This window comes from Ahaetulla prasina, chromosome 1, assembly GCF_028640845.1.
Source record: "Ahaetulla prasina isolate Xishuangbanna chromosome 1, ASM2864084v1, whole genome shotgun sequence".
NCBI classification, from domain to species: domain Eukaryota; kingdom Metazoa; phylum Chordata; class Lepidosauria; order Squamata; family Colubridae; genus Ahaetulla; species Ahaetulla prasina.
The window spans coordinates 9,718,312-9,730,442 of record NC_080539.1 but is presented as its reverse complement, the minus strand read 5'-3'; the positions used below and the strand labels follow the sequence as shown (position 1 = coordinate 9,730,442).

Here is a 12,131-nt window from a genome sequence, read left to right as displayed (position 1 = left end):
TAGAATAGAATAGAATAGAATAGAATAGAATAGAATAGAATAGAATAGAATTCTTTATTGGCCAAGTGTGATTGGACACACAAGGAATTTGTCTTGGTGCATATGTTCTCAGTGTACATAAAATAAAAGAAATATTCAGAATAGAATAGAATAGAAATTAGGAATGGAATGGAATGGAATAGAATAGAATAGAATAGAATAGAATAGAATAGAATAGAATAGAATTCTTTATTGGCCAAGTGTGATTGGACACACAAGGAATTTGTCTTGGTGCATATGTTCTCAGTGTACATAAAATAAAAGAAACATTCAGAATAGAATAGAATAGAAATTAGGAATGGAATGGAATGGAATAGAATAGAATAGAATAGAATAGAATAGAATAGAATAGAATAGAATAGAATAGAATAGAAGTCTTTATTGGCCAAGTGTGATTGGACACACAAGGAATTTGTCTTGGTGCATATGTTCTCAGTGTACATAAAAGAAAAGAAACGTTCAGAATAGAATAGAATAGAAATTAGGAATGGAATGGAATAGAATAGAATAGAATAGAATAGAATAGAATTCTTTATTGGCCACGTGTGATTGGACACACAAGGAATTTGTCTTGGTGCATATGCTCTCAGTGTACATAAAAGATACGTTCGTCAAGAATCATAAGGTACAACACTTAATAATAGTCATAGGGTACAAATAAGCAATCAGGAAACAATATCAATATCAATATAAATCATAGTCATTTGTCTGAAATGGAATAGGGTTTCCTGCCTGAACAGGGGGTTGGACTAGAAGACCTCTAAGAGCCCTTCCAACTCTTGTTATTCTGTAGACTCTTTATGGTCTGGTCATAAAACGGTCTTATTTGGATTCAGTCCTGACTGGTGAGCCCGAGTGGGATGGGCAGGCATATCTGATCTCCCCCATCCTTGGCACCTCTGGCAGAGTCTCACAACAGAAGCAGAAATGGCCAGATGTGCCAGGCCAAAATCTTTGCTGACTCAAGGCTGGTGGTGATCTCTTCATCGTGAGAAGGTCCTTGAAGGAGGAACATGAACTTCCAAGCCAGCCGTGGAACTCTGCTGGTGACTTAGGATTCGTCTTTTTTCTGCACCTGGCCTACTCCACAGGGTTGTTGTGGGGTGGGGGGGTGGGAAATGAGGGGAGTAAACACTATGCACTGCTGTGAAGTGCTGGAGGAAATAGAAGCTGTGGTGTATAAACCTTAAATCTAGTGAAATATGAATCATCATCTAATCACGGTCTTTGGAAAAAGAAGTATGGAGAGATAGGCAAATAATTGATAAGAGTCAGCCTCTCTCATATGCTAGTCCTGGCTATAAAGCAGGGGTCTCCAACCTTGGCAACTTTAAGCCTGGCGGACTTCAACTCCCAGAATTCCCCAGCCAGCATAATCTGGCTGGGGAATTCTGGGAGTTGAAGTCCGCCAGGCTTAAAGTTGCCAAGGTTGGAGACCCCTGCCATAAAGCATCTACAAAATGGTGGACCATCTAAAAGGAGGACGGAGCTTAGATCACATGACCGCAGCCTCCATTTTGATTTTTTTTTGGGGGGGGAGGGGGACACACCCTCCCAATAAATCATCTCGAATCGTCAATTGTAACAATAATAATTTATTGCCCTAGGATAGAAAAGCCCTGAATCTTAACTTTGTGAAGCAAGGAAAGAAAACAGCTGGACACAACAAACCAGCTTTTTCTCCCAGCACCTCCTGGCCATCACCTTCAATGTTCATGTTCTCTATTGAAGAGTCTCCTTCACTGCAGCTTCTCAAATCTTTTTGTCCCTCTTAAAGGCTGCGTGTGTCCAGACCTAAAACCTGTAGCACTTTTTGTGGATCCCACCCCCCACCCCCCCGACAGCGTCCACTTCCTCATCTTCACTTCTTCGGTTGACCATCTGACGGCCAGCAAGTTTTTGATCCTGACCGTCTCAAGGTTGACTCAACCTTCCATCCTTCGGATGTCGGTAAAACGAGGACCCAGATTGTGGAGGGGACAATATGCGGACTTTGGAAACGGCTTGAGAGCGCGCCGTGAAGCGGTATGAATAGAATAGAATAGAATAGAATAGAATAGAATAGAATAGAATTTTTATTGGCCAAGTGTGATTGGACACACAAGGAATTTGTCTTGGTGCATGTGCTCTCAGTGTACATAAAAGAAAAGATACCTTCATCAAGGTACAACATTTACAACACAAATGTATGTAGCTCCTAAGAGCTGTTGCTCTCTTCAAGGAAGCTTCTGAAGGATTGATGCGGTTGGTGGCAAAGGCCCAGCTTGGTATGCCCCAAATGCGACTCTATACCAATTGATATACACCAATGCTTCCATTCTGTCTGGATTTTTCCTGCCGTTTTATGACCCTTCATTGAATGCGTGCCTCCCACCCCCATTGTTTTTATCACAGGCATACAAAAAATAGGGACAAAGCAGGGGTGAAATCTACTTATCTTCCCTACCAGTTTGGAAATACATGCATATGTGCGTCACATATGCGCGCCGACCCTCTGCGCATGCCCAAACCCTTCTGCGCATGCATATAGGGTAAAAAACAGGTTACTTTCTGGTTAAAACTAGGAAGTTATGATGACCAGGCGGGTGGGCGGAGCCTCAAGCTGCCACCGCTACTGGTTCTCCGAACCACCGGCCGTCATCTCTTACCGGTTCGGCCGAACCGGGAGCATTTCAACCCTGGTGCAGAGACTGTAGAACAGAGGTGTCAAATTCAAGGCCCAGAAACTGGATCTGGCCCACGGGGCCGCCCTAGAAACAGCGAAGGGCTGGCCTGCAGTGCCTCTGCCAGTGAAAATGGAGTTGCAGGAGGCCATCGCAGTCAAAAACAAGAGCTCAGGAGCCCGTTTTCACTGGCAAGAGTCCTCGGGCCACCAGAGGTGCCCCCTACACGAATGGTGTCAAGCTGGCCACATGCACCCTGGCCAGGCCCACTCTGTTCCCCCCATCACCCCGAGGTCAAAGACAACCCTGATATGGCCCTCAATGAAATTGAGTTTGACGCCGCTGCTCTAGAGCCACAAAGATGGTTAGGGGTCTGGAGACGAAATCATATGATGAACGACTAAGGCAGGGGTCTGCCAAGTTGGCTCTTTTAAGACTTGTGGACTTCAACTCCCAGAGTTCCGTCCACAAGTCTTAAAAGAGCCAAGTTGGCAGACCCCTGTACTAAGGGAACTAGGTATATGTAGCCTAATGAAGAGGAGGATTAGGGGTGACATGATAGCCATCGTCCAACTCTTGAAGGGCTGTCACAGTGATGGTGGGGGGGTCGATTCACTCTCCTGAGGTCAGGACAAGAAGCAGTGGGTGGAAGCTGCTCAGAAGGACATCCAATCTGGAAATGAAGAGAAATTTCTTGACACTTAGAACAATTAACCAGTGGAACGACTTGCCTCCAGAAATTGTGGATGCTCCCTCACGGGAGGTTTTCAAGAAAAGATTGGACAAGCATTTGTCTAGGATGGTATCGGGACTCCTTCCTTGGGCGGGGAGGGGGGTTGGACTAGAAGACCTCCAAGGTCCCTTCCACCCTACGATTCTATAGCGGGGTTTGCAAAACAACGGGGTGCAAATAAACCGAATAATAATTTCTGCCTAACGTAGAGTGAAAAAAGTGGTTAATTTATGAGGCGTCTCTCCTGTGAAACCACAAAGTCCGGCTAATTTTGAAAATGATGGTTAAGAAAATCATAAATGGATATATTGCATAAAATGCCAACCTGGGCCGTAGCAAATAATTTCCAATAAAGATATATTATCTCTTCTTTTTTTTCCCCCAAGTTCCCTACGCCCTTCCCTTCCTCCCACCAGCCTTCTTTTTTAAGAGTTGGCAGATTAAAAACCACAGAACATAAGAAGCTTAAGAAAATCCCATTTAAAACACGAATATAACACAACATGGAGGCTGTGTTTACACAACAGCCTGAATGGTAAACTAGTAAACATTTGAGCTGAACCTGTACATTTAGCTTGCTTAGTTTATTGTTGAGTGGGTCACGAGAACCCAGATTTATTGGAAAATCCATGGTTATGGACCAAAGCTTGCGACGAAGCACAATATCAGTTTTAAAAAGCTATGTTAAAAGCACCGCATATAAATGTGTCACACCTTTTCCTTGGTGCTTCCTTTATGCCAGCCTCTATTGCACTATTTTACAGCTTCACCTACTTTTTGAGGTGTAGACTTCTCCTCCCAGAATTCCTTAGCTAGCATGCCACCTGGGGAATTCTGGGAGTTGGGAGTCCACTCCTCTGTTAGTTACTGAGGTTAAGAAATGCTGTTCTATTGGATCGAAGTCTCGGTGTCAATCCTAAAGCTGGCCTGGCTGAAGCCATCTTGGAGCTTCAGTGATGCCACACTGGAGCTGAGGGAATTGGGGGGGTGGGGATTAGAGATAGCTGGGGCTGTGTAGTCAAAACAAAATACTTTTCTCTTGGGAACCAAGGACGTTCACACACGTGGCCGGAGGAAGGAGGAGTGATATCACCGGACCATGTGACTGATTGATCGGGGTTGAGAGCAAAAAGTTTACTTTTAATTAGGTGAAAAACCACGGGAGCTTTCAGAGTCGGTTTTCACCTGACATGTGCCAAGATGATCTTTCCAATAAAACTATTCCTTGAGGAATCTACCTGCCTCGGGAGTTTTTGCTTGATATGGATCTATTATTTGGAACCCTGATGCTTGGCATTTGGCGGTTCTCCTGGAAAACATGCACTCTAAGAAAGAATGGGAGACCCCCAGGAAATTTTAAAAAAAACAAAAAAACCCAAACAGGTGACCATGGCAGGACACTTCTACACCAGCGCCAAGAAAAGAGCATGAAGATACTCGCAGAGTCTCCAGGAGTTCATCTTTTACCATGATTACCGGATCTGTAAGCCACAAACTACCCTGTTTCCCCCCAAAATAAGACCCAACTGGAAAATAAGGCCTAACATGATTTTTCAGAATGCTCGTAATATAAGCCCTAGTTAAGATTGTCAGCCATATGGATGCTTTTAGTACCGTATTTCCCCCAAAATAAGACCCAACCGGAAAATAAGGCCTCACATGATTTTTCAGGATGCTTGTAATATAAGCCCTACCCCCAAAATAAGCCCCAGTTAGGATCATCAGCAGACGGAGGCGTTTAGTACTGTATTTCTCCCCCCTCAAAATAAGACCTAACCGGAAAATAAGCCATAATGCGTCTTTTGGAGCAAAAATTAATATAAGACCTGGTCTTATTTTCGGGGAAACACGGTATGGGATGCAAAACCGGGCTTTTTAAACGGATTGCTTTGAACCCTCACTTTTTTTCTCTGTTATGAACGAGGCAGCCTATCCAGCGCATTGCTGCAAGGTGTGTTCTCAGCCTAAGTGATAAAATGTTATAGTTTAAAAAAAAAATAGTTTCAACCGCTAAAAATTAAGACCTAAAAACTCCGGCAAGCTTTCCGCGTTCCTCTGATTTCACGAACGACAGCAGAAACGAACACACTTTTTTTTTTGTCTTTTCTTATTTTTTTTTACTATGCATCTTAATAAATATTCTTTATTTTTAAATTTTGCACATCGCGCTTCCAACATATTACATCCAGAACATCTTTTTTAAATTTTCCTTTTTTTGCAAATGGATGTCTTTCCTTTGTAAAATCTTTTTATATCGAGCTCATTGTCATTTCTGTACAGAATTATAAGTACAACATTACTTTTTTCTTCACTAAGCTGCTTTTATTTATTTTTTTCCTGTTTGATAAGTGTCACAGTTAAGAGAAACATTGAATGAAAAAGAGGTGGCTTTAAATTATGATAGTTTGGGCGGGGGAGGGGGAGAGAGGGGGGGCTGATCTCAGTTCTCTTGTCAAAAACTAGAGACCGGGAGTCTGGTAATAAGGTCTGGGGAGGTGGGGGTGGCGGGGAACTAAATTAAAGGGATTAAATTCAATTCCACCAGCCTCCTGCAGAGGAAAGGGAAGAAGGGAAAGGCAGGCAAGGGAAAGGGGAGGGGAAGGGGAAAGGGCAAAGGAAAGGGGAAGGGAAAGGAAAAAGGGAAGGGAGAAGAGAAATTAAAGGGGAGGGGAAAGGGGAAGGGAAAGGAAAAGGAAAACGGGAAGGGAAGGGAAAAGGGGAAGGAAAGGGGAAGGGAAAGGGAAGGAAAGGAAAAAGGAAAGAAAAAAAAAAAGACAGAAAGAAAGAAAGACCGAAAAGAAAACCACCGTCTTTTTTCTTTTTTTTCCTTTTTTTTTTAAAAAAAAAAGATACGATTTCGTTTAGTTTGCTAAGAGAGACTGTTTTCCGGAGAGAGAGAGAAAACGCGCAGTAGTCATTTTCGACAGTTTGACTGAAAGACAGAGCTAATTTTATTCGGTTTAGTTTGCTCCAGCTGTTGTCAACCAACCGCTACACACCGGCCTCTTGTGATCGTTCAAGCGGCAGTATCTGTTGAATTTCTCCTTCAGATGCTGTCGGTACCGTTCTCTATTGCTGTAAAAGGACTTGTTGTTGGCCATGAAGGACTGGATCTCATCTTGCGAGATGAATATTTCTTCGTCGGAAGTGCATTCGGACTCATCCTACAAGGGAGAGACGAGAAATAGAAGTAGCCCTCGACTTAACGAACGTCCATTTAGCGACTGTTCGACGTTACGATGGCCCCGAAAAAGGTGGCTGTGTTTCACACTTACGACCATTTGCAGCACCCCTGTGGTCAATTAATCAAAGCCCAGGGTTGTTGTTTTTTTGTTTTTTTTAATTTGCATTTATATCCTGCCCTTCTCCGAAGACTCAGGGCGGCTTACACTATGTCAAGCAATAGTCTTCATCCATTTGTATATTATATACAAAGTCAACTTGTATTGCCCCCCTCAACAATCTGGGTCCTCATTTTACCTACCTTATAAAGGATGGAAGGCTGAGTCAACCTTGGGCCTGGTGGGACTTGAACCTGCAGTAATTGCAAGCAGCTGCTGTTAATAACAGACTGCATTAGTCTGTTGAGCCACCAGAGGCCACCAGAAGCCCTTTTAACTTCCGGTGGTGATGGTGGGGTGAAGTGAATGCAACCGTTGTTAAATGAACCCTTTTTAACCAGTGGGTTACTTGCAGGATAGTGATAGCAACTGCACTTAAGACTTATACTTTACAGCCGGCCCTTTCAATTCCTGGCAAATACAGTAGATGGGGAAGAAATGGAGGTAGTGACAGATTTTATTTTCCTGGGCTCCAAGATCACCGGAGATGGAGACTGCAGCCAAGAAGTTAAAAGACGCTTGCTCCTGGGGAGGAAAGCTATGGCAAATCTAGACAGCATACTAAAAAGCAGAAACATCACCCTGCCAACAAAAGTGCGTCTAGTCAAGGCTATGGTTTTCCCAGTTGCAATGTATGGCTGTGAAAGTTGGACTATAAGAAAGGCTGAGCACCAAAGAATGGAGGCCTTTGAACTCTGGTGCTGAAGAAGACTCCTGCGAGTCCCTTGGACTGCAAGGCGATCCAACCGGTCAGTCCTAGAGGAGATCAGCCCTGACTGCTCTTTAGAAGGCCAGATCCTGAAGAGGAAACTGAAATACTTTGGTCACCTAATGAGAAGGAAGGACTCCCTGGAGAAGAGCCTAATGCTGGGAAAGATTGAGGACAAAAGAAGAAGGGGACGACAGAGAACGAGGTGGCTGGATGGAGTCACTGAAGCGTGAACTTAAATGGACTCCAGAGGATGGTAGATGATAGGAAGGCCTGGAGGAACGTTGTCCATGGGGTCATGATGGGTCAGACACGACTTCGCAACTAACAACAACAACCGCTTTACAGTGCTTTACAGCCCTCTGTAAGCAGTTTACAGAGTCAGGACATTGCCCTAACAATCTGAGTCCTCGTTTTACCGACCTCGAAAGGATGGAAGAAGGTTCAGTCAATTTTGAGCTGGTCAAGATCGAACTCCTGAGTGAGCAGTGTTAACCTACAATAGCAATTAAGACTTATATACTGCTTCACAGTACTTTACAGCTCTCTCTAAGCAATTTACAGAGCCAGCATCTTGCCTCCAATGATCTGGGTCCTCATTCCATCAGAAGGATGGAAGGCCGAGCCAACCTTGAGTTGGTCAGGATTGAACTGCTGGCAGTTGGCAGAGCTAGCCTGCAATACTGCATTCTAACCACCATCCAGACTCTTAACGGAAGTAAATTCTGGCTGCTGGCAAAAAATAAATAAATGCTGAAAAGTGTGGTCACATGACTGTGGGACACTGCAAACAGCCTTAAGCACCCAAATGTGATCACATGACCATGGGGGGAGGGGGGTAGCACCACTGGAACTTTGAGCCTGGGTCCTAAGCTCTGGGAATGTCTGTTGTAATGTCAAAAAGTCACTAAGCAACTGCTGTTAAATCAAGAACTGACTGTATGTCCTCTTTGAGTGACAGTTATCTTTGGACTTAATTGTTTATGATGTGTTTTATCCAGAGTCACAAACAGTGAGCGATGTACGAAGAGAGCCCTGTTAAGTCTACAATGGCAAACGACAACAACAACAATAACATCAGGAGCCTGGTAGCATCTTCTCTGATTAACAATTGTATTAAAAGACAGAGGCTTTTGTAAGCTGCAGCTTACATTATCAGATGCCATGAGCGGTTAGGCTGAGACGGAGAGAGCATTTAAATTGGATGGCTGAATGAATAAATAAATGAGATAAAATAATAAATAAATAAGGGGAAATAAATAAATGACAAAGATGATTAGGGGACTGGAGACGAAAACATATGAAGAACGGTTGCAGGAATTGGGTATGTCTAGTCTAGTGAAGAGAAGGACTACGGTGTTCCAATATCTGAGGGGCTGCCACAAAGAAGAGGAGAGGTCAACCTATTTTTCAAAGCCCCAGAAAAGCAGGACAAGAAACAACGGATGGAAACTAATCAAGGAGAGAAGCAACTTAGAAATAAGGAGAAATTTTCTAATGGTGAGAACAACTAATGAGTGGAACAACTTGCCTCCAGAAGGCATGAGTGTTCCATCACTGGAGGTTTTTAAGAAGAGATTGGACCACCATTTGCCTTACATAGTACCGGATTTTCCTGCTCAAGCAGGGGGTAGGGCTAGATGACCTCCAAGGTCCCTCCCAACTCTTATTCTGTGTTCTATAGTCTATGAGGAAGTGAATGAATGCATGAATACATAAATAAATGATAAGGAAATATATAAGGAAATGAATGAACAAATGGGTAAGTGACTAATTGAATAAATAAGTTAACAAGTGAATGGATGAATAAATGGGTAAGTGAATGAATAATTGAATGAATAGGCGAATGAATGAATGAATGAATAAGTAAATAAAAGAATGAACAAATGGGTAAGTGAATAATTGAATAAATAAGTTAACAAGTGAGTGAATGAATGAATAAAGATGTAAGTGAATGAATAATTGAATTAATGAATAAGCAAACGAAAGAATGAACAAATGGATAAGTGAATAAATGGATATGTGAATTAATGAATCTCTCACTTTCCCCAATCTTACCTGAGCTAATACCAATTAATTCTCCCAGATCGTGAGCTCCAACATTTCTTGGAAGATAAGAGACTTAATCACCCTGGTCCATATTAACCAAACCTGCCTTCCCACTCCCCTCTCTTAGCAAAAGCAGAACGCAAGGCCAACTCATCCTTGAAAGTCCCAAAGATTTTGTTTTTCCTGGAAGACTTTTCAAGAAGCTTCTTCAGCTCTGACTGAATGATGGAGAATGGTCACTTTTCCTGAGTGGGCAGGCCTCTCTCAACAGAGAATCAGAGTAGAGCTGGAAAGGACCTTGGAGGGTCTCCTGCTTGGGTGGGTGGGTGGAGGTTGGACTAGATCAGGGGTCTTCAACCTTGGCAACTTTAAGACTTTTAGACTTCCAATTCCCAGAATTCTGGGAGTTGAAGTCCACACTTCTTAAAGTTGCCAAGGTTGGAGACCCCTAGACTAGATGACCTACAAAATCCCTTCCAACTCTGTTAATCTGTCTTCTAGTCCTACCCCTGCTCAAGCAGGAGGTCCTACACCATTTCAGACAAGTGTCTGTCCAGTCTCTTTTTAAAAGCCTCCAGTGATGAAGAACCCACAACTTCTGGTGGCAAGCTGTTCCACTGGTTAATTGTCCTCACTGTTGGGAAGCTTCTCCTTAATTCCAGGTTGCTTCTCTCCTGGATGAGTTCCCATCCATTGGTTCTTGTCCTGCTCTCTGATGCTTTGAAAAATAAATTGACGTTAATCTAATTAGGTCAAAACTAGTAAGTGTAAATTACTGAATGGTGTTAACCGGATAATGATGGTTCTGTAAATAGACACCAATGTAAATATAAGCACATAGAGGAACGATTGAATAAGAACAGAGAATATATTGGAAAATGTTGGATAACCATTTGTCTGAAATGGTGTAGGGTTTCCTGCCTGGGCAGGGGGTTGGACTAGAAGACCTCCAAGGTCCCTTCCAACTCTGTTGTTGTTGTTGTTGTTGTTATTATTATATACATCTATGTCGATACAGCAAGCTGTAAAATAATATAAAATAATATAAAATAATATATGATGTAATGTTATGTTTGTTACATGTTTTTAATGTGTTTTTGTTTTTTGTTTCATTTTTCTTTGTTTTGTTCTTAAAAGTCCAAAGTTAAATAAAAAATACTTTTTTTTGAAACCTAAATTGACGGATACAATACAGCCTCTTTTCCTGTTTACAACACAGTCCTTCCAGCAGTTCCAAAAAGGCTCCACACCCATTTGCACTATTCCGCTGACCATGAGGCAGTGGTGAAATCCAAATTTTTTTACTACTGGTTCTGTGGGCGTGGTTTGGTGGGTGTGGTGTAGCTTGGTGGGTGTGGCAGGGGAAGGATACTGCAAAATCCCCATTCCCTCCCCACTCCTGGGGGCAGGATATTGCAAAATCCCCATTCCCTCCCCACTCTGGGGCCAGCCAGAGGTGGTATTTGCCGGTTCTTCGAATTGCTCAAAATTTCCACTGCCGGTTCTCCAGAACCTGTCAGAACCTGCTGGATATAATGCCTCCGAGGGCACAGATAAACCTCCAAGGGGCCTCAACGCCTCTCAGAGACAACCTGCTAACGACCGGAGAGGACTGCAAGGAATATATAAATCTTTCCATTCTCCACTATTCAGTCCGAAGAAGCTTCTTCGAATGAGAAGCGAAACGCCTTCAAGGGAAAACACAGGAAGTCCAGCTGCCTTTTGGAAAAGCCTCTTTGGGACAACCATGGCCTGGATGACCAAGAATCTCCACAGGCCGCTCATCCTTGAGACTTACCAGGAGTTCCACCAAGCTCTTTGTGCCCTTCCCCGATTCGGGAGCCGGGGCTGCCTCTGAAGATTCCGCACACAACAAGGCTGTCTTCCTGTGCTCCAGCCAAGGTACCGTAGGTGGGCCAGCTTTTTCTGCGCGACAACAGATTTCGGCATGGGGGTCTTTGGTCTTGTCTCGGTGGTAGTCTGTGTGCGTGGCAGTCCCCAGGCCCTCTCGGTTACTTGTCTCCACCAGGCAGCTATTCAGCTTTTGGATCTGGCAGGGGGAAAAAAACATAGCAATAGCGCTTAGACTTATATACCGCTTCACAGTTCTTTACGGCTTTCTCTAAGCGGGTTTACGAAGTCAGCTGATTGCCTCCAACAATCTGGGTCCTCATTTCACTTGACCTTGGAAGGATGGATGGCTGAGTCAACCTTGAGCTGGTGGGAATTGAAACTCTTGGCAGTGGTCAGTTAGCCTGCAATCGCCATAGCAATAGCACTTAGACTTATATCCCGCTTCACAGGGCTTTACAGCCCTTTCTAAGCGGTTTTACAAAGTCAGCCTCTTGCCCTTCCAACAATCTGGGTCCTCATTTTACTCGACCTCAGAAGGATGGATGGCTGGGTCGAGCTGGCAGTGGGCAGAGTTAGCCTGCAATAGCCATTGCAATAGCACGTAGACTTACTGTATTTTCTGGAGTATAAGATGCTCCGGACTATAAGACGCACCTACCTTTTTTGGTGAGGAAAACAAGAAAAAGAAATCTGCCTCTGCCTCCCAGCAATTTTGCCTCGTTACAGCGAACAGCCTGCTTGAC

The 12,131-nt window shown here is 43.6% G+C and overlaps 1 protein-coding gene across 4 annotated transcripts in view; it reads right to left on the bottom strand.

The window, feature by feature from the left end:
* Positions 1 to 6,287: 6,287 nt before the first annotated feature.
* The window catches only part of GGNBP2 (gametogenetin binding protein 2), a 68,225-nt gene continuing 62,381 nt past the window's right edge, over positions 6,288 to 12,131 (bottom strand). For all 4 annotated transcript variants that reach the window (XM_058164150.1, XM_058164147.1, XM_058164148.1 and 1 more), the window contains 2 exons: positions 11,333 to 11,584; positions 6,288 to 6,599 (listed from right to left, as the gene is read on the bottom strand). In XM_058164150.1, the coding sequence (XP_058020133.1) occupies positions 6,396 to 6,599; positions 11,333 to 11,584 (456 nt within the window). In that variant the 3' untranslated portion in view covers positions 6,288 to 6,395. The remainder of the gene's footprint in view (positions 6,600 to 11,332; positions 11,585 to 12,131) is intronic.